Here is a 21217-nt window from a genome sequence, read left to right as displayed (position 1 = left end):
TAACACCATCTAGCGCTCTTTAAAACAATCTTTTTATTTATTGTTTTTTAATCAAAATTCGTGGTTTTCCTGTTGAAACTCGAGACAGCCAGGCAAGAGGCGGGATTTCATTAGAGGATTTCGTGTGCTCAATCAGCTTTCGACGGTGACGAACGCATCAAAACAGACGGCAAGAGACAAGGAGCGAGACTTGGATGTGCCACAGTCAGCCAGCAGGATGCCCTATCAACAAATGGAGAACAACAACAATGTAAGTGACACAACGTGACTTTTTACCTTACACATGTCACTCGGTGTTAAGAGAACGTCTGTGATAACAGCATGGTTACGACGCGAGAATTGAATCAGAAAAGGTTAGCATGGCTGACGTTCCTGCCAAACAATATCTAGTCCGACGATCTAAACGGCTGCCTTGGTGGCTATGGATCTCTATCGCTCACGCACTGGGTATCAGGATTCAACCTAATGACCGCGGTGTTTTGGCTGCCGTTCTGTACACATCAACAATCATTTCAGCTCTAGGTAACGATCCTAAACATAGTCCCGATAAATGTGTTTTCTGTATTGCATTTTGATCTCAATAGTGTTGGTGGTATCCACTAGCACTTACGTCATCGCCCAAGTTGTTCACACACATGCTGGCGAGCTAAAGCTCAACCAATCGGCAATTTCAATGACCGGGGATAAATCGATGGGACTATCTCAGGCGACACATCACACCGACGTCATGGACGGTATTCCTTTGTAATGTAAAAGCTTTTTCATTAGCATAATTGCTTCATGTCTTGAATAAAAGGTATCGCTATGGTGTCTCTGACATTCTTTTGGTGCCTACTTGGTCTCTACTCCAAGAATTTGGCCTATCGATTGTACAATTCTTCAAAGTTTCTCGACATGGTCCGTCTCCACGCTAAAGTAAGTCAACACTTTTATCACAACTTGTGGTTATTGCGGTGCAGTTTTGAGAAGGAAATGAATAATATTCTGTTAAACAATTGTCCACCTCTATCTCATCACAAATGGGCGTTGAATTGCAAGGGTTGTAACACGAAATTTCGAGAATGGCGTAGACGCCCATATGCCGTGTTTAATTTGTCAGTTGTTGCGTGTGCACTAATCGTTTTTTGTGTTTTTATTTGAATTTTCCCTTTAATGCACTCAGACGGTATTGAAAGTTAATGCGGCCTTCGTTTTCTTCCTGCTGATGACGACGTTCGTGGCCGTCCACAACATTTCGGCATATTACACTTGGTATGCAGACCAGGAAACGTGTGCAACAGGTAACGTGCTAAATAGCTACAGCCAAAAAAGGTTGTGCTTACTGTATTTTTTTTTCTCTTTTTCGCACCCCGAAAATACATAGCTGGCATCACGCCCATTCTCTGCCAGATTCGTTTCATCGCCATGTGCATTTTCTCTGTTTTCGCTATTCTCTGGAATTCGCTAGTTGGCATTGGTATTTACACTGGCTTTAAACAATCGTTGATGTTTTAGTTTTGAAAAACTAAACAAAAAAAAACATACTTTTTAATTAATTATTCTGGTTTACGGCAGTTCTTTTATCAGTTTGCCGAACTAACACAATGGGTAAGCTGACTTGATTACGTATCTTTTCGCTTACCACTTGACTATTAAACCCAATTTTAAATGTTTAACATTAATTTTTTTTTGTTCTTTTCTTAAATGGAGGCATTCGCCGATTCATCCAGGATTTGGAAAGAGATGCTGCCATCTACGAGCGTCAACGTTTCGGTCCCAATACGTCTCACAGTGGTTCGTAACTTCCTATTTTCAAATGCAATATAGTCGAAACGTATTTGTTCAACATGAAATGTAAACACAGATATGTTATGGCTGAATGATGGCGATGCTGATCAATCATCAGATGGCGAAGCCGAGAAAAAATTGCGTAGGCGTTATACGGCCTCAACAAGCAACAATAACGAGCCAACACCCACGGACGGACCTTCAGAGTATGTAAACAATAAGCTCAACGTCCGGAAGTGCATGCATATTTATGAAATGTTGTGCTCTATTCTCAGCAGAAAAAGATCCCACAGAGAACCGGAAACGGCTGTTACACGATCCCCTCAACGAACGGTGCTGGAATTGCATGACGTTGCATCTCCTGACAATCTTCATCATAACGTGCCAGAGGCTAGGCAAAATGCTAACGAAGAGTGTGTCAAGCCCATGTCGACGGCAGTTGTGCTACAAAGATATTGGAAATTATCGGCAAGTTGCCAACTAGTAGAAAGATAACGAGTTGGATTTTTATTTTCTATTCCGTTATTAGCATACATAATGTTTTTTTTGTTATCTTATCAATTACGCAGTGCGCTACGCGTGTATCGTCCGTAATGTTTCAACGTTGGACCACCTGTGTCACTACGCTGTGTTTAGCGTGGGTAACAATAGGCTTAGTTGAATGGCTATCCAATACGCCACACCCACTTCAAATCGCTCAGGTATGATGATTTCGCAACAAAATATTAATGGCGAATTTCTGCGTAACGGTGTCATTGCCAGGTGTGCATCCCAATGATGATCTTACCTTTACTGTGCGCCGCCTACGCGGAAGTCAACGGCGAAGGCAAGCGATTATTAAAGGTACAACCGTCAGCTGTTCAATGTGTACAAGAAAGTCACTTATCTTTGCTTTTCAAATTTTATCTTTTCAGTGCATTTACCCTATGGAACAAAGGTTGCACGCTCTCTACGTTATGTGGCAATCACCACCACAAATGACTGTCTTCGGTAATTATTCTGTTTGAATTTGCGAAAATGATAAATGGCCAAATAGCATCTAATAGTATGACGGTCTTTCAGGGATGAATATTACTTACGGTGCCATGGGAACTGCTGCTGCTGGTCTACTGTTAGCCTTGATGACGCGCGTCGTTCTGAAACAGTTGGGTGGGGGCAGCTCGTGATATCGAATCAAATGTCTTCGGAACTCGATCGTTCCTAAAGTCTGATTACACGCACAGTCACGAAGCGATCTTCTCTAATTCATAGATATATTTTTTAAATATTAAGTGCTATTTAGAAGTTCCATCTTAATGCCTTACATATTTATACTATGGTGTATCATTTTGAAGCTTTTATGCGTATGCAATCTAGTCTCGCTCAAAGGAATATACCCCAATTTATCTGCCTGAGAACAAAAAATGATGCTATGCATAATGTGCAACGTCATTTAGTTGTTATCGTGAAATGTTTTAATGTTTCTATGGTCCCCTAAAATACAAAGCAAATTTCTACAGCTGTTGTTCTGCAATCGGCATTATGAACAGTGTCATTCATTTGCCTAAAAGGATATTTGTTTGTTAGCCAAAGTAATTACGTCGATGGCTACTTGTAATTAGATAATGCGTGGAAGGGGTTAAGCGCACCTATTTTCATGAAAGAAACTTGGTTATGACCCATTAGCTTTAGAACTTTAGAAACTAGTTGATTGAACCATGCCATTGATGAAGGAATCATCAGCTTGGGCCGAAGAGCATCAACGACGTAAATTAGATTTTGAATGGAGTTTGAGACCGATGACGACGCTTATGCGGTGCATCGGTATTCCGCTTGATTTCCACGATTATCTGCCGTTAGTCGGTGGCCGTTGTTCTTGGTGTGTCACTGGTTTTGCTCTTCTTTTGTTCTTCGTCGACGCAGAATGCCAATTCGGTTTGACAGTCATGACCGTCTCTGAAACAATGGACTCCCAGTCTTGGAAAAATTTGTCTCACTCCGCGGCGTTTAAATGGAATAACTTCATCAATTCCATAAACTACATTATTCTAGTTTTGGGATCGCACTTTGTGCTTCTTGCCGTTTCGCCAATTCATTGGCCTCATCTTGTGCGCGTTCTTCATAGCATAGAACAAACTAGTTTTTATAACGAACGTGATTTCAAAAAATTCAGAATTCCATGTTTAGTAGGATTGGCCGCATCTGCCATGGTAGGATCGACCTTAGTTCTAAATAAGTTAATTCATTTACCTTCATTTTTTCTGAAATGCAGGAAGTGCTCATCTCCTTCACCTTCATTTGGTCCGTGTGGAACGATAGCTCATTTTTCTATCAATTGCTGATTATAGGAACATTCCTATTTCACATTTTAGTTCTCATTGGTTTTTATTATTTTTGCATACTTTGTTGGATCGCGTATCTAATGATGAATGCTCTTGGCAAAGATATCAAGGCTAAGGACAAGCAACGCTCCAGTCAGTTGAAACTGTGGAAGGCAACATACTACTTGACAACCGAATTTGTTCATTACATCAACTGCTGTTTCGGTCCATTTACGTTCTTATTGACGACTAGTTACTTTGTCAGGATGACTAACAATTCTTTCTTCATCTTTTCCGTTTTAACAAATTCGCAAGCTAAAACGCACAACACTAAACTTTACACGCTTATCCTTTTGCTCATCAAAGATTGGATTTCTTTCGTTGCTCTAACCTACATACCATCTGTAGTCCGACAAGAGGTATAGCGTAACATGAATTTTAAACAACGGTCCTTGACATTTCAATTCACACTATTGCCTTCACTTATTGTCTCCAGGCAGTGAAGATAACGAGAAAGCTACAGAATTTGAATTTCGAAGACATTTCTCTTAAGAGTCAAGTATGTCATCTAATACAATTCATTGAAAAGGTTCATCTAATCAGCTGCCATGTTAGGCAGAATTTTTAAGGATGGAAGTCTCCCTTTCACTACCCCAAATGACAGCTGCCGGTTTCTTTGATATCGATTGCAAACTCATACCAACGGTGAGAACTGTCGTAATAAGAAAAAAATAATCGATTATAATACATTTCCCTAATGATTCGTTGCAGATGGTGGGGACAACGTTGACTTACCTCATCATCCTCTATCAGTTCCATTCCAATGAAAAAGAAAACCTTGATTCAACGACTTAAGTTGCATCGCCAATGCCCATTGCCTTCTAGATAATGTGCATTACATTTATTGGTTTGCGTAGCGTTCGTTCACTGTCCTGCTTAATCACGTTTGCATTGATCGCACATACAGAATGATGTGTTGCAGCGGCCCCTTCAGCCGTCTTCTGATGTACCCCTTTTAATCGGCAATCGATTGGCAAGGTTGTGCATGCTCGATGTGGGTGATGGAAACCAGATACCGCAAGAAACACTACGCTTCCGAAAGTTATACGGTGCACATTGCCCCTCTAGAAACGTCTTATTTGTGTGGCTGACACTTCATTATAACTTAACGTGCGAGAAAATAACAAACATAAATTTTAAACGAGGTGTAGTATATAAACACATAATCTGACTTGTTTAGCACAAGGTACAACTCCTAAATGAAATAAACTTGGTGTAGCAAAGCGGTTGACATTTTTATACGCGATTGTATTTCGGATGTTGTGGTCATTTCTTATCGACCAAGATCCCCTCAAACAAACATTTCAAAGCTCTGTGTAAAGAAGCGAAAAATTTGAGCTAGCTTGGAAACGCGTCATCAAGGAAAACCGCAGATAGATTAGCTTCGTTTATCATCAAACTATAGCTCAAAATGGCGCAATATGTTTGAAAATGGGACGCAACTAGGTGTTGGGATTAGCGAGTGACAGTCGGGCTCGTTCCTCTCTCCGGAGCGGATTGTATGAGCATGGATCGCCGTTTAGTTGTTTGTCACTTATTGTTGCTCTTCGTGGTCGCTTGTCAGCTATCGCCAACTCCAAGTAACCGTCTTTTAGGTAACTGACGTGTATTAAAAAACATTCATTGGCGCAATTGTAATAGGAATTTTAAAATTTCTAAGAATATCGCCAATCTGCCGAGAAATGGCTGTCGAGTGTGAATCGAGCACTCGAACATGGGGCTAACAGACATGCAATATTATCGTGGCAAATCCACACGAACAGAACAACAGAAGCTATCAAGGAATTCAGTAAGGAAGAGCAATCTCGATTTGCATTAAATGAGCACTTGTGTCAACTGCGGAAGCGATGGGTGGTGAGCCTGTTGACCCGGACCCAGCAGAGAATGATGTCCAGGTTGTGTCACGGAACAGTCTTAAACGAAGAACAGACCAGGTCAGTTAGATTTTTTCGGATGCCATTTTGAATCCTCTTGATTAACATTGACAGTTTTGCGTAGGGTATTGGTAGAAACTTCTGCGCGATTGCAAGCCATCTACTCGGAAGCTGTTGTTAACGTGGCTGGACGCAATTATACTGGCGAGAGTGAAATTAAAGAGCTCATGGCCAAATCGCAAAACTATTCCGTGTTGCTGGATGCCTGGACCGGTTGGCGGGATGCTGTTGGTCCGCCGTCTAAAGAACTCTTTAGTCGCATGATCGAAATCAACAACTTGGGAGTCCAAGCAGCAGGTGATTGTTCCATTGAATCCCCCTTACATTCGAATATCAGTAATGGTTTTGGAAAATGATATAGGATTTAGTGATACCAGTGAGATATGGAAGAACGAATTGGGAATAAAAAATGTGGAAAATGTCGTCGATGATTTATTTGCTACAATTCAACCGCTTTACATCCAACTATACGCGTTCGTTCGAGGTCGTCTGGCCGCCATCGATAAAACCGGTACCGTTCGCCCGGATCGTCCCCTACCAGCCCACGTTTTAGGTGAACTTGAGCCATCAGGAATTATTATCTTTTTGTTATAATCAATGAAAAATTTGAAATGCAACTTAGGAAATATGTGGGCGCAAAATTGGGAGCCGCTGTTACCGCGTCTGATGCCAAACGCATCGCTTTTGGGAGGCGAGGAGGCCACACAAGTCCTGCGCAGACGCTACTCTTCGTTCACTCAGCTGGTGGAGGTGGCACAGGATTTCTTTCTATCACTTGGTTTTCCACCGCTGCCCAAGAATTTTTGGACCCGTTCGCAATTTGTTCGGCCAAAGGATGGCAGGAAACCAGTTTGTCACGGTTCGGCTACCAATTTCTACTCCCAGGACGACGTCAGGTGCTAATCTATAGGTTTCATGGATGCATCTTTATTTTATTATTATTATTACTATTATTTAAGGCTGATGATGTGCGGCGAAATCAACGAAGATGATTTCTACACACTTCATCATGAAATGGGCCATCTTTATTATTTTATGGCTTACAGTCATCAACCGTTTCTCTTTCGTGTAAGTTTTGACGTGTTATGTTGAAAACATACCTCACATGAATTGATCTTAATTTGCATATAGTCCGGTGCCAGCTCGGCTTTCCATGAAGCAATCGGTGACAGCATTATCTATGCAGCAATGACGACCCAGCATCGTCGACGACTAGGATTTCTGAACTCGGATGACAACGCTAATCAGAAAGGTATTTAATTAGGGCTTCTTAGTAATTTGCTGATATATATCTTTACATTTTTCTATTCAAAATTATTAATTGTATTCTCAGAATTGGAAATTGTCAATCTTCTCCGACAAGCCCTAGTTAAGATACCAATTCTACCCTACAGTTTATCACTGGAGAAATGGCGATGGGCGGTCATGGCAGGCGAAATCAAACCCGACCAGTACAATCGAGTTTGGTGGAACATGAAGCTGAAATATCAAGGTAATGTTCCAATACTAAGCAACGTTTTCAAATGGGTTTAACCAGTCATTGCTCAAAACAGGAATAGTACCTCCCATCCCACGTTCGGAAAAAGATTTTGATCCTGCCAGCAAATTTCACATCGTTAGCAACACACCTTATATTAGGTAGATCGAGACCCTGCGTCTCTACATAAAATTCGAGAAACAATTACATTTTTGGCTATCCGTTCATTTAATAACGATTTTATTGACCAGATATTTCCTAAGTAGCATTCTTCAAGTCCAAATTTTCCAAGCTCTGTGTGACGCCAGTCAACAAGGGCCTCGCTTCGGAAAACCGCTTAACCAGTGTGACATTTACGGATCGGTTGAAGCAGGAAATCGCCTAAGGTACAATATTGTAACTTAATTTAGTTAAAAGCAGGAATGCACAAATAAAATTCTAGCAAGAATGAAAAGTAAAACTTAAAACTATTTTAACATGCTATAACTTATTTCCGTGGATTATAGAGAGATGCTGTCTTTGGGCAGTAGTCAGCCCTGGAAAGTGGCGCTTGAAGTACTTACCCACGAGCAAAATCCAACAATAGATGCGCGACCGCTGATGGATTATTACCGACCGCTGCACGAATGGTTGACGTCCGAGAATCGTCGATTGAATTACACAATCGATATTCATGAAGACTTCAGTGTGCAAATAATGTCGATAATGTAGCGGCAAACTTTTGATTCTCTTTGTAAGTGTTAAAAACGGTACATAAGGCATATTGACTCTGTAGCTTTTTCTTATTGTGTCGCTATTATCTCATTTACCAACACTAGAGTCGTCTCATCTGAAAAGTTTTGCCAAGAATGGTAGAATTTAAGAGAGAATACACCCTTTAACATTATAGTAGCAATCGATTGAATTTTATTAGAATATCAGGGAACAGCGCGAACGCAGCCCCCCACTACCAAAAATTGTACTCCCGAGTTAATCGCATTTGGATTAATCGCAAGGGTCAGCCCATCCGAAGTGCAATGGTAGGGCCTCACCCTGGAGGAACCACCCTAGTGATCATGGTTGCCTCTGAGCCAGGTAAGTATGGTTTCTGCTGGTTTCGAAGTAGTACTTGTACTGTACGCGTTGTCAAACAAGGTTGGTAAAGCTACGCAGTATTTTTACCATTTTACGGTGTTAACTTTGGATTGAAATGAACTGAAACTGTATCAAATGATACCCCACAAGAAAAATTGTAATGTTCATTTACACAAATGTGTTTTGTTTTGCAAAATCATTTGAAATTTTGAAAAGTACGATTTATTCAGCAAAAACTATTCTAGATTTCTGTCCACTCAATCGGTACCATCTGAGACAGAGGGGGGGAAGGCAACTGCCCGCCTAAGGGCGTTCACAGAAAGTGGCGCTAATACATAGCATATGGTCGGCTGCGACTGAGATCAGGCTTTTTAACAAAGACGCGGCAAAAATGCTAAGACTTACGGCAAAACAAAGAGATCGTCGGAGTAAAGTGATTGATTGTTTTTGTACATAAAATTGCATATTTTTTTTGTTTTGAAATTGATAAATAATAAACTAGGTTGGCAGCGGCGCAACCTGAATTTGGCTACACAGCAGATAGACTCATAACAGCTGGTTGAAAAATTCTAAATTTATAAAAAATGTTTACGGTAGAAGATTGCATCGTTAGTAGAAAGATAATGTAAGAAGATTGTAGCCTCAATCGTCTCGCTTATCGATCCTGTAGGCAGGACGCTCACGTTATGTGTGGAAAGTTCGTTTTTAACCATCAGATGGCGCACATTTTCAGATTTAAAAATTATCAATAATTCAGGATTCGAATTTAAATTTGCTGTTTGTAATACGAAAATAAAATGCAAAGCAATTCAATAATTTGGGAGAAGCATTAAAAACATGAATATTACAAATTTATTTTTCATTGGCCATTGTGCTACTTCTAACCACGAACACTTGCCCAATCGAATAGTCTTCTCTTTAATCGCCATTGAATTTATCTTTTATTTTTTTTCTTTAAAAAGGCGGAAGGTGATTGGAAAGTTCAAGAAACGGTCAGTGGCACATCGAACGGCTGGCGTTTTTTTTTTCTCTAATGTCGGAGAACAAAGCCCAAAGGGACGTTGAACAAATTTGACCTGGGGAAATGTACCTGGATAGCGGAGATCAGAACTCCTGCTGCTATGATTTTCCTTTATTTCAAAATTACAGGCCGATATTGTGGGTCAAGGTAAATTTTCAGTCTTCCGATCCTAGCAACTGGCGGAGCAATTTTACACACATAGCAACCGATGGAATCACGCCCACTTTGCATGAAAGTCTCATATTAGCTGCAAATTACAACTGTACGTATAAAAATCGTGGATTGTCTAGGTCCAGGAAATACTAAAAACAGGTTTAGATACCCATGCTCCGTCTTTCAAGTAAAGAAGTTTTTGATCGGCCTTTTGTTTTTAAGTTTTCCAATCGTGGCGGATTCATTTCCTCATTTTAGCCTTTCGTCAGTACGACTTTTCACGTAAAATTTACTTCACCTATGACAGAGCAGCCAACAAGCTGGGTTCACCGTTTTTTGGAAAAAGAATCGATTGCCAGATAGAGGCAGAAACAGGCTTCAGTGTTTCCCGCTAATCAAGCATATGCTGCCCCAATGGTCATTGACACTAGCGCTTGCATAATACAGCGGTTGATACAAGAACCTCCCATATAATTCACGGATCAAGGCCATCGTAAAATCAGCTGTCGAAACAAACATTGCGTGTTATGATAAACAATACTTCATGAAATTGTTTCAACTTCGGTACCTTTTGTGTTTTCTTGTTAAAAGTTGGATTTTCAACCTTTTATCCTTGATGTTCCGAATTGATATGATCTGTACTTCACGTGAACGTATCCTATAGCTCGTTAAATGCCTCAATCCTTTGCAGAAACATTTCTCCCGCCTAACGGAAATCACCTGGATAAAGTTGGTTTTGTAAAAGAAACCATATTTCATTTAACGTGACTTGCTCTGCATTTTTCAAGGATAACGATGCTGTTATTGAATGAATTCGAATTATTTGAAAGTTGTACAACAGTTGTTCATACCTTCTTTGAGTCTTAAGGGCATGTCCAGTTTCCCGCCAAAAGAAATTTTTGTTGTCTGCTGACAATGTTGAACGAACCTGCCGAATAGGGCCGAAGATAAAATTAAAAGCTAAGACTCGAGCCACTCATACCAAATGGAAATCCATTATTGTCTGTTACTTTGTTTTCTAGTCAACATATTTTCAACAAGTATCTATCTAGGGTTAGCGTAAAAGGCTAAAAATGCGTGTGCAACAAGTCAAACTTGCAAGTTAAAACCCAATAAAATTTGTAAGCAGTTAGAATGTGACAAAATGAAATAGTTAAAAGATTCAAACTTGCAAAAGAAGTGATAAACTAGAGAAGACTAATTTGTAACCACATATTGGATTTGATGAGTAAGCTTTCTCCAATCGAGACCCATTACGTCAGATTGGATTTCATGTGCTGCAGTATGTTGGAGCCCTGAAACCTCTATCTGTGTCTATTTATGCAATGTGATGTATACTGAATGGTGGCTGAAACGTTCATTATTATTATTATTTTATTCCTAATAAAATGAAGAGAGAGGAAAAATATCTCTACTATGATTCCCTTTGGAAATCAGTGATTTCCGTAGCAACTACGGAACAAATACTTCAAACCTTTTCTAACCAAGCGTCGAAATAGACGCAGCGCGAGAAATGAAAAGATGGCAACGCCGCTTCCAATATGATGCACGCTTTTCCCACTACTTCTAGCAAGCTTTCTTTTCGTTCTTCGACAACGCCTCGTGGTCGGATTTTTTACCCTCCGAATTTAGACAATTTATCTGGAATCTCGGCCTTTTTCTGATCTACATGCATTACTCTTCGAGGTAACAGATCTTAAGTGTGCAATTGGGTCTAAAATATGTTGGTTTAGAGGAGGTAGTGACCTGTTAAGGACTCCCCAAACAACATCGGTTTAATGGCGTTCAAAAGTGACGCATATCGATTAGATTGGGTTTATTAGTTCTTTCGCCTATTATCTGTGCCTAACTAGTGTGCGTTTGGTCGTGTTTGTTTTTTGAATGCAAAGTTTCTGACCAATCAAAACATTTGTCAACATTTGCAGGTATAAGTAATGGAAGGCCATCACCAGCAGTCTAATGCAGCAAATATGCACCAGCAACACACAAATCCTGAACCAACTATAAAAAATCGGGGTGGAGGAGGTGGAACAGCAGGCAAAACCAGCAAAAAAAGGAAAAGGAACCAAGATCTTGGCCCTGGTGCTCCTCGTCAACCTGTAAACGGTATGTAATGTTCAAGTCATCTCCGCTATAGTGGAATGCTTGTATACTTTGTTGTTCGCCATACTATTTTCGTACCCTTTTTACAAGTTTTGAAATCCACTGATTGAAAAATATTTGTGATTGCAGGTTATGTGAGGTTTCTAAACGAAAGAAGAGAACAGGTTCGGGCTGCAAATCCTAGTGCAGGTTTTGCTGACATTATGAAAATTATGGCCCAAGAATGGACTCAATTACCTGCTGAGGAAAAACAGAAATATATGCAAGCTGCTGAACAAGACCGCCAACGTTATCAAAAAGAGCTGCAAGAATATCAACAGACAGAGGCCTATAAAAGTTATGTTCAACAGCAACAACAGCAACATGTTCAACAACAGTTGCACTTGCAGCAACAGCAAAGACAAGCTATGCAAGCCACTCATCAACCTCAGTCACAGGTAAGTTTGTGTGTTTTGCTTTTATGTTACGAAAGTACTATGAATTGTTTTATGTTACAATTATTTAGCAACAACCAGCAGCACATTCATCTCACAGCCAAGTCCAGGCGCAGCCATACATCCAACAAATCCAGAGTTACAACCCACAGTTGCATATTGTTCAACATATGCAGCCAGGGCAGCATCAACAGCACGGCGATAGAAGTAACAACGCCACTGGTCACCGTACTGATGGGTCAGGAAATCAAGTCGGTGTTTTCGACATTCCCATCTTCACGGAAGAATTTCTCGACCATAACAAAGGTACGACTAACTCTTTAAAGAAAACTTTCAGTAGCTTTGAATGGAAATGCATTTTTTCGTTGGCTGTCTTTACGGAGCTGTTTGTTTGTTGAGGGTAAACGTAAAGTAAAAGCAATTTTTCGTGAAAAGATAAGAAACAGTAACCGTGAAATTTTAAAATTCAAATTTGAGACTGTTACAGTTAAAAGAAGACTCCATCACACTGCCTTCCAGCCGTGTCCTACGCTCAGGGCGTTCAAAAAAAATTACAGTTGTAGGCAGTGTGATGGATCTTGGCCTATTTTTAATCTAGTGAGCATTGCACCAATGCATGGGTCTGGCTATTCCTTCTTACCCACCACCTTGAAACCGTTTCCTTCAAACCCTGTTATGTTTGATTTGGCTTTAAAAATTGAATCAATAGTAGAGGCTAAACGTGCCAAGCTGCCGATGTGTCATTTTCTCGTGTAGCAATTGAGATGACGGCGTTTTTAAATGCAAGAAACTTGTTTTCTATGAAAAAAATTTAAGTCCATTCTTTTTTCTTATTCTGCTACCGTTATATAACTTTACCGCCTCGAGTATGTCTAATGGGGAATTCTCTATTAAGGTTACGTAAATGGATACCTAGTGATAAGAAGTTGTATGGGATTTTTTTTTTTGTTAATTCCAAAGCTTATTTGTTGAATGAATAAATGTAATGCCTGGGTAGCGAAGCGGCATCGTGATAGTAGTGGCTCATTCCTAGTGCACTTAAATATTAACAAATGAATAAGGTCTTGTTTTTAAATTTAGTGATCTAAATTGCCAAAGATTATGACACATTGGCATTTTTATCCGTTGAGTAAAAAGCCAAGTAGAATCGAAATTTTGTTTCGTGCAACTTGGCTTGACTTCCATTCAAATCATAAAGAAATTCCTTTTAACCCTTGACAACCCTGTAATGGTCCTGCCCCGTCTTAGTCCGAGAAACAGAGCTGCGGCAGCTGCGGAAAGCATCGGCGGAGTACGAGGAGCAAAACAGCGCCCTGCGGAAGCACGTCGAGACTCTTCAAGCCGCCGTCAGCCGACTGGAAGCCGAAACAGAGCAGCAGCGACGACACAGTGCCGCGCTCCAGCACCACCTCGACAGCCTGCGCGATGTGCTGGCCAACAGTTTTGCCCATTTGCCCCTTCCAGGTGACTCAACCTCTTTCAGAATCTATTCAGATTTAAGAATGGACCAAATCTGGAAATACTAGCTGTTTCTATATCTGATTCCAATCGAGTAGCCGCTAAGGTACGAATTCCGACAACTTTCGCTGAACCTTTTTATCTGTCCTTTCCTTGGCACAACATTCTTGCTTTTTCTTGAGAGAAACAAAAAAAAGCTGCCCCCCCCCCCCCCCCCCACCCCCCCCCCCCCCCGCCACACTGACAGTTTTCTTTCCTTTTCTCTTCTCCCTTCATCTTCCGCAAGAAAAATGAAAACAAGTATTACTACTTTAAACCAACATTATCGTCGCTCCGCTTAGTCTGTCGGCTGTTTTCTTACAAGTCTATCGCACGCCGTCGAACTCCAAACGTTTTTTTTTTTAATTATTTTTTTTGTGCGATTCTGTTGGATCCTTGCTAAGCTTTCACGAATTCTCTGCGCGGCAACATTGTTTTTCTTTCTTTAAATCCTGATTTTCCGCATAGGTCAACGTTTTGTTGTGAGAGTACAAATAGTAGTGCGACTGATACCCCCCCCCCCTCCACTTTCCTTTCTCATCCAAAGTAGATCGATTCCAGGCTCTTGAAGAAAAAGAAAAGAAACAAACTTGCAAATTCTTTTGCCTGCGTGCTTACCGTGAAACATCCTGCTCGTTCACCCTTACCCTAACATACGTTTCACGAGTATTCTATCTGGTTGTATGATTTGTGTGCTTGTTTCCCCCTCATCCCCCCATTACTACGAAATTCAGACTGAACAAAAATCGGATACGTTTCTCGCCCTCGGATCTTCCTCTTTTTCTGTAAAGCCTTATTTGTAATCCTTTCCGCAGTTTTATGTTAGCGATTTTAATTTTTTTTTTTTTTCGTTTTTTTGTAGAAAATGATACTGGATATCGATAGGAAGGAAAAGTTCCGTGTGCCCCGGAACCAGTTGATGCAAAAACACAAATACTAGCAATACGACATTCAGAAATCAACTAGATACAATTCGATATAAAGAATAAAACAAAAGTTGTTCCAACTGGTTCCGGGTGAATGTAGAGCGATCAATAAAAGAGAGAGAGAGAGAGAAAAAAAGAGGACAAGTTTGATTGAAAAATTTGTGTGCCATTGGGTCATCCTAAAAAGATCATGCTAGCTCTTTGAAAGGCTCTGTTTGCTCGTTTCGTTCACCCCTACCCTCCTTATTTTTTTTTAAATCGCATGTTGCCGTTATGTTAAGTGCTGATCCCAAGTGATGAAGTTCTTGCGATTTGTCTGCTCGTCCGAATTTGTCTTTTTGGTTTGCTTCCATCTCGCGCTCTGATATTATTAGATGATGAATTTGGTTGAGTTTGGTCGAATTCTCTTTTATTTCTGATTGCTGCTGACATCTCACTGGGGACAGACGTATTTTTCCATTCGTATTGAGCAGTGCACCATCCCTTCCCACAACCACCCTGTTGGCTCCATCCCTGCTCTTATCTCTCATTATGTGTGCGACGTTTTATAATACCACTTTCCTGATAACTTTTTTTTTCTGATTTGTTGTTGGAGATACTCCTCAATTTTTCACTCTGTTCATTTTATTTGCTGCTTCTCGGTCTCTATATCCTCCTCAGTTTGGTGTGTCGTCGTTGCGTTATAAACCGTCAGATATACTTTGATCCGTACGAAAATACAACGTGGCACTTTTTTTCTAAAAAAAAAAAAAAACAAAGGCAAAAAAAAAGAAAACGGCTTCACGGTCATCTAATGTTTCGCGAAAAATTATGTTCAGTACCGAGAACCAAATCTTGGGTAACCACCAATGTTGGGATTTTTTTTTTTTACGCTGAAGAAGCCGTTTGAAATTGTGATACTGGGAAAGAAGAAAACTTGGCAATGCAAGATGTTTTTTTTTCTTTTATTGGCACACAGGAAGTTTCCTGTCTTCGCCAATGGTTGTTTTGACTTGCGATGAAAGTATAGTGGTAAACAAGCCATAAGGTTTTGCTTCTGGAAAGGAGGGAAGATCCCCCTGGCCATAGTGGTACGTTGAGCTCATTAGCCTCTTGTTGATAATTATTGAACGATGGCAGTAGCTTTTTTTGTTTTTTTAAGTAGGTTCAATAAAAAATGTGCTATCTACCTTTCTTGATTCCTACCTTGGCCATGGCCGAGCAAACAGCTGTTTTCCAAGAAAAAGACTAATCGCCATTTCCGCTCCGGCGAGCTCCAGACAAACCGACTCTCAGGCCCTGCTTTGTTTGTTCATTATTTAAGTACTGCTCTTGTGCCATCCCCTTCTTGTTCAATGTAATCATCGTTGGAATCCTGATTGTTGTTTTATTTATGATATCAGGCTGGTTTATTAAAGAGAGAGTCTAGATTTTTTGGTTTTGTGTGACGATGAAAATTTCACTAGTTTATGATCTCTCATTTTCTTCATTACATTATGAGTATAGGTTTTTTTTTCTTTTCGGAGGAAGGCTGTAGACGTCATAAAAGAGGTGGTTGTTGATCATCAACCTACCCGCAGCGTTACCGTTTCGCCGACGTATCCATAAAATGATCATTGAGTGACCGAACGATTTCTGTCTTGAAACGGAAATACTTTAGTCATAAAGCAACCCTCCAAAGGTACCGCCAGTCTTTTGCGTAGAGAAGATTTGGTTTCTTTTTTGTGAAGAACTGCCCTTCTGACGACTTGGAAAAGAAAAAGTTTATGTGTGAGTTAAAGCTAGCGTGAATACAGAGCCACGTTTATTTTCCGGAGCAACTAAAATCTTAATGAAACATTGAACCCTTTTGTTGAAACACTTCGCAGAATCCATTTGCAAGCCGACCGAGCGAAATATACCCTGAAAGCCAATGTCGAGTTGAATAGAATATTACCAAAGTGAATCTAGACATTTGAGGGCCTTTTATGTTTACGAAACAATGCCTGGTTGAATAGTTACCGAATTAAACGAGCTTGAAAACGATCAAGAACAAAAATCCAATGTTAGTTCTTGTTTTTGTTCTTGTTTTTCATTTTGTATGCGCCCAGTTCGCCGTCTGGTTAGATGAGGCTTGTGAGCGTCTAGTACCGTAGTAGTACAAAACGAAGGGGGAAGGGAAATATTCTTTGTTGGCTGTGTGCTGTTCTGCGCGCTCCGTGCCGCCGTGTTGTATTGAGGGGGATACACACGCTCGAGTGTGATGTTTCCTTGATGACAGTCTCCCGGCCATCCAACACTCTTGCTCTCTGAAATCGACTTTTCTCTATTTTATCCCCCATCGTGGATCCACGGGGCGGGTGGTTCGGATCGTGTGTTGAACGCTAGTTTTACGCCAATTTATTATTGGCTTAATTTGGACCTAATTGTGTGATTTTAATATTTTCGACTACTGGGATATACTTGCGTGCGTACAGTGTGTGTAGCGTGTGTGTGTGAGTGTGTGTGTGTGTCGATAAATAGTCGGAACGCTATACAGAGCCAAGATGGCCGCCAACAGTGATGATGAACCACTTCATCTCTACGAGGTTTTTCAAAACTGTTTCAACAAAATAACATCGAATAATCTATCCAAAACAGGTGTGTAATTTTATTTGCGTTGTACTTTGTTTCCCAGAACGACGCTTTAGTTATTGTGCAATGTAAACAGGCGAAATGGCCAACACAGTTGATGGAGTAACATGAGCAAAACTCTGTCCCATTGTTGTTGTTTTATATAGATTGTTATTCAGATATCTTTTTTTGGCTATTTACAGATAAACCAAATTTTCCTCCTGCATATGCTGGCATGGATAACAGAATGGTGAGAGGAGTTCTAGTTGTTGTTACTCTGGTTTTCGTTGACTTCGAAAATGTTCACGTTTGTCTTTTTAATGACAGGCTTATGGTCCACCTGCAGCTTATGGTTCAGGAACGGCAGGTCCCATGGATGGTTATGGCAACGAAACCCCATATTTTCCATTTGGACATCCTTCCAGACAAGCCCCATCCTCGGGTCCACCAAAGAGGAAAAAAGAGGTACCGCATCATAGCCATACAGTTCTTCTCGGTTTCTTTTCTAACTCCTTTCCTTACTTGCAGGGTGGAATGACAGATCACACCACTGACGGCATGGAATTAGTACCTCAGCCATGGGTAAGTCCAATGCCATTTTCAAACATATTTGGTCGAACGCATGGTCATAATGGGTGACGGACATTGATAAACGCGGCCGTACGTCGAAAGAAATATTCCCTCCCGTTCCAGCCCCTTGTCCGATGCTAAACATTTGTGATGAATGTTAGACAGTAAGACACCGGCCCACAGTGTTTGATAGGCTCGTTACATCCGGTTCCGCGATGAATGATCATTCTCACACGTTCCGGTCACTGCTGTTGTGCAACCAAACGAATCGCCTCTTGGGGAAAAAAGTGGAAAACCGCATACTGGAAGCAAATCAGTATGCAACAGCGATTGGAATTTCTAGAGGACTAAAATCTTTTTTTTTTTTTTTTTTTTTTTTTGAAAAGATATCAAGATTAGTCAGTGAAGCCATTATTATTTTTTTTTTTATGTGATCAGGAGTGATTCAACAGGTTTCAGGACAATCAATAGCGTCTGGACTTGTTTGGAGCTTTAAAATCCCGGCGCGCCCAACTGTTGCCGTAGTCATTAGTGAACGATGATGACGTTCAACGAACTCGGGAAGAAGAAAACAAAACAAATGAAGGCCGCGTGCGACATAAAGGCGAGTTAAAAGAGTGGGTGGAAAATGACGACCGCAAACCAAGGAGGGTTCTCACACATGATTTTTTCGACCGAAAGTGAAGACAGAGAAGCTCCAGTCTTTTTTAACGCTCGTAACCATTACAGTTTTTTTTTTCTTTCTGTCTCTTGAATTTTTGCCGTGTGCGTACTAATGGTTTGTCTCATTTTCTCCGCGATGGCTAAAGGAAGGGGATTTCGGGTTTAGGGGAAGGTTCCTCCACGTGCTTCGTAAAAAGGAGAGCAACGGCCTGAAACCCCGTTTCGTATTTCTTCTTCATATCGACACCAAAGTGAATTTTTCGTATTCGGGGAAACACATTTCCTAATTGGAATATTTTTGGGAAAGATTCATCAAACCAATCGAACGTTTGCGTATTAATAGAACATCAAGGCTACGGAGTGAATGGACTTTCTGGAGAGTTTTTTCTTTTTTTTTTTTTTATCAACTTTGTTGGCACACATTTTTTGGGTTTCCGAACGTCCAGCAACTGGCTAATTATAGGCTTTTTGATGATTTTTTTTTTGTTTGAATGCTTGCCTATATTAACAGCGTTGCCAACATATATGTATTCTTTTTACTTCAAGAAAGTTTCCACATTGATGGGTAAAGGAAGAAAAAAAGCTGTTAGAGGAGTGTCAAATTATATTTCTTTCTTATATACATTTTTGGTGGTCTTTTTTTTTTTTTTTTGGAACTATTTCTTTTCAGAGGGCAGTTAGTAACACGATCTACTGGCTCTCTCTCTCTCCCCTCTTTTTTTTTTCTTTCAAAGTAATGAAGTAGGGTTTTTTTTTTTTTTTGCTCCCTTAAAATTAAATATATAAAAAAAACTTGTCTATTTTGAAATATTCCAGAGACGGCAACAGTGCAAAGGACAATAGCGCTCTTTCAAATTATCCTCCCCCACTTCTACTACCTTTTTTTTTTTCTTTCTCTCTTTTCTCTTTCTTTTTTTTTTTCGAAATGATGGAAGAGAAGTAAGTGAATAACTAGCGTGGGAGGAAAGAATGGATAATCATATGTTTTCTCATTCTCCTTGCTTTCCGTTTTGGCCGGCCCCAAGCTGGATGGCGTCGTCGTTTTTGAGCGTCCCCCGCTTATGTGCTCGTGTTTTACCCTCAGGACATTTTCCATGTGTGTATCGGTTGTTTAGGCCCGTTTGTTCCGTCAGTTGTTGGCATTGCACCGTCCGTGAAGGTTGAGCCTTTTTTTTACCTCTCGCCGTCCGGGAGCGAAAACACATTTTCAATGCGATTCAATCACGTGTAGTAGTACTGCAGTAGTGCACCAAACGAGCCCCGTCCATTTACACATCTCTTCTAGTGTCAATTGGAATTACGTTTTGTGTGTATGCGTGTGTGTTAAAAAGGAAAGAAACAAAAAGTATGACGAACGGAATGGTGGAACGTTATCAAACGAATTCGTCTGCCACGGTCATGGGCTACGATTATCATCATCAAGATGGTAATAGTTCGCTGTCTGGCGTGTTCGATGCCGCCTTCTCTGCTGCAGCGTCGACGTCCCGACGAGGTTATCCGTCCAATCACTACGACGGCGTGACTTCGGCCGCCATGCATCAGGTAATTTTTTTTTTTTTGGTGGGGAAAAAAAAATAAAATGAAGATAAGTATCTGCATAGGAGCGTTCTCCTGTCGGTGCTCTAGATTTCCGTATTCACATACTCCCCACTCAACAGGTAGCGATGGTGAGTTGAACGTAGGTGCGTAGCCGAGAGTTTATTTTTGTAGATGAATAGCGGTGGGAAACGGAAGACAATGATAAAAGAAAAGAAAAATAGAAAGAAAGAGCAGCTGGTAGACTTTTTTTTTTTTTTTTGAAAGGGGGAGAAAGACAGAGAGGGAATGAAAGAAAAAAAAAGAGAGGGGTGTAGTACACTGTACAGAGTTCAACACACGCCACCACACACGGCAGCTACCACCATGTGGCCACCTGCCGTCCAGGAATTTGAATGACCGGCATCCTCTCTGTTCCTTTTTCTTTCTTTTTTTCAACGAGAAAAAAACAGGAAAAAAAAAAATGAATAAAGTGTTGGTCAATGTTTTGTTTTGAAGGCCCTTGGATTTTTTTTTATCGAGTTAATCAATCAAAGTAAGGAGACAGACGTGCATTTCTGGGCACCGCATGTAACGGCGGCGATGTTTTCTGCACGAGCGCAATGAGAGAGAAGACGTGATAAAAAAAAAAAGCTTAGATTTTTTTTGGAAATAAAAAATTATTCGTGCGTTATGAGCGGAGTTCGTGATGGATGGATTTTTATCTGAAATGCGTTCATTTTCTTTTATTTTTCGTAACACTTTGGAGATGGTCGAGATTGCCAATTTTTTTGATGACGCGATTTTTGTTCTCAATTTTTTTTTTTTCTGAAATGATGAAACTGCCGAGCTCCCGATGACGTCTTAAAGATCCAACAGGTGTTGGACTCTTGGCAGCTATATATGCAATGTAAATTTTGCTGGCCAAACGATGTTGCTAGTCTTCATTTTTATTCCTAATTTTCTTTTCCCCTTGAGCCAAAAGTGCTGACGAGTGGCGTGAGGCCGTCGTTATTTGTCGAAGAAAATGAGCCACTCCATTTTAAAACTAGTAGAGCTAGTTTTCACATTTATGTTTCTTCTTTTTTTTTTTTAACGACTAGAAAATCAAAAAGAGAGAACCGTTTGAATTTGCTGGGACGCGCCGTACAT

General features: G+C 40.4%; 3 protein-coding genes, 2 long non-coding RNA genes and 1 other non-coding gene across 9 annotated transcripts; 4 read left to right on the top strand and 2 right to left on the bottom strand.

Annotated features, from left to right (window-relative positions):
* The first annotated feature begins 68 nt into the window (after window positions 1-68).
* LOC130695858 (uncharacterized) lies at window positions 69-3181 on the top strand. The gene is made up of 14 exons (XM_057518929.2): window positions 69-250; window positions 321-522; window positions 585-734; window positions 797-915; window positions 1163-1280; window positions 1364-1456; window positions 1555-1587; window positions 1690-1773; window positions 1844-1973; window positions 2046-2235; window positions 2337-2468; window positions 2530-2610; window positions 2682-2757; window positions 2830-3181. Exons 1-14 carry the CDS (start codon window positions 218-220, stop codon window positions 2931-2933), a joined length of 1545 nt encoding a protein of 514 aa, XP_057374912.1. The 5' UTR covers window positions 69-217; the 3' UTR covers window positions 2934-3181.
* A 2416-nt stretch (window positions 3182-5597) lies between these two features.
* Window positions 5598-8314, top strand: LOC130695828 (angiotensin-converting enzyme-like). The gene is made up of 11 exons (XM_057518889.2): window positions 5598-5722; window positions 5788-6061; window positions 6126-6358; window positions 6423-6614; window positions 6684-6957; window positions 7021-7129; window positions 7193-7313; window positions 7395-7553; window positions 7615-7699; window positions 7790-7924; window positions 8045-8314. Exons 1-11 carry the CDS (start codon window positions 5629-5631, stop codon window positions 8247-8249), a joined length of 1881 nt encoding a protein of 626 aa, XP_057374872.1. The 5' UTR covers window positions 5598-5628; the 3' UTR covers window positions 8250-8314.
* A 142-nt stretch (window positions 8315-8456) lies between these two features.
* LOC130697078 (U1 spliceosomal RNA) lies at window positions 8457-8620 on the bottom strand. The gene has a single exon (XR_009002786.1). It is a non-coding gene; the product is annotated as a U1 spliceosomal RNA (small nuclear RNA).
* Window positions 8621-9580: 960 nt separating this feature from the next.
* On the bottom strand, window positions 9581-11088 carry LOC130695866 (uncharacterized). Its single transcript, XR_009002488.2, has 3 exons — window positions 10638-11088; window positions 10355-10506; window positions 9581-10289 (listed from the first exon to the last, which is right to left on the bottom strand). It is a non-coding gene; the product is annotated as an uncharacterized LOC130695866 (long non-coding RNA).
* Window positions 11089-11317: 229 nt separating this feature from the next.
* LOC130695845 (high mobility group protein 20A-like) lies at window positions 11318-13913 on the top strand. Of its 4 annotated transcripts, none has more exons than XM_057518913.2 (5): window positions 11318-11472; window positions 11712-11892; window positions 12019-12326; window positions 12395-12629; window positions 13572-13913. In XM_057518913.2, the coding sequence occupies exons 2-5, from the start codon at window positions 11721-11723 to the stop codon at window positions 13847-13849; spliced, it is 993 nt and encodes a 330-aa protein (XP_057374896.1). In that variant the 5' UTR covers window positions 11318-11472; window positions 11712-11720; the 3' UTR covers window positions 13850-13913. The 4 variants fall into 4 exon arrangements, with proteins under 4 accessions (XP_057374896.1, XP_059351476.1, XP_059351474.1 ...); XM_059495493.1 differs by lacking the exon at window positions 13572-13913 and adding an exon at window positions 13036-13324; XM_059495491.1 differs by lacking the exon at window positions 13572-13913 and adding an exon at window positions 13033-13324.
* A 101-nt stretch (window positions 13914-14014) lies between these two features.
* LOC130695862 (uncharacterized) lies at window positions 14015-14749 on the top strand. Its single transcript, XR_009002484.2, has 2 exons — window positions 14015-14605; window positions 14683-14749. It is a non-coding gene; the product is annotated as an uncharacterized LOC130695862 (long non-coding RNA).
* The last annotated feature ends 6468 nt before the right edge of the window (window positions 14750-21217 follow it).

The sequence above is a fragment of the Daphnia carinata genome, chromosome 5 (genome assembly GCF_022539665.2).
Source record: "Daphnia carinata strain CSIRO-1 chromosome 5, CSIRO_AGI_Dcar_HiC_V3, whole genome shotgun sequence".
Classification (NCBI taxonomy): Eukaryota; Metazoa; Arthropoda; class Branchiopoda; order Diplostraca; family Daphniidae; genus Daphnia; species Daphnia carinata.
Note: the sequence above shows the minus strand (reverse complement) of the source record. Positions and strands in the feature narration are given on the sequence as shown.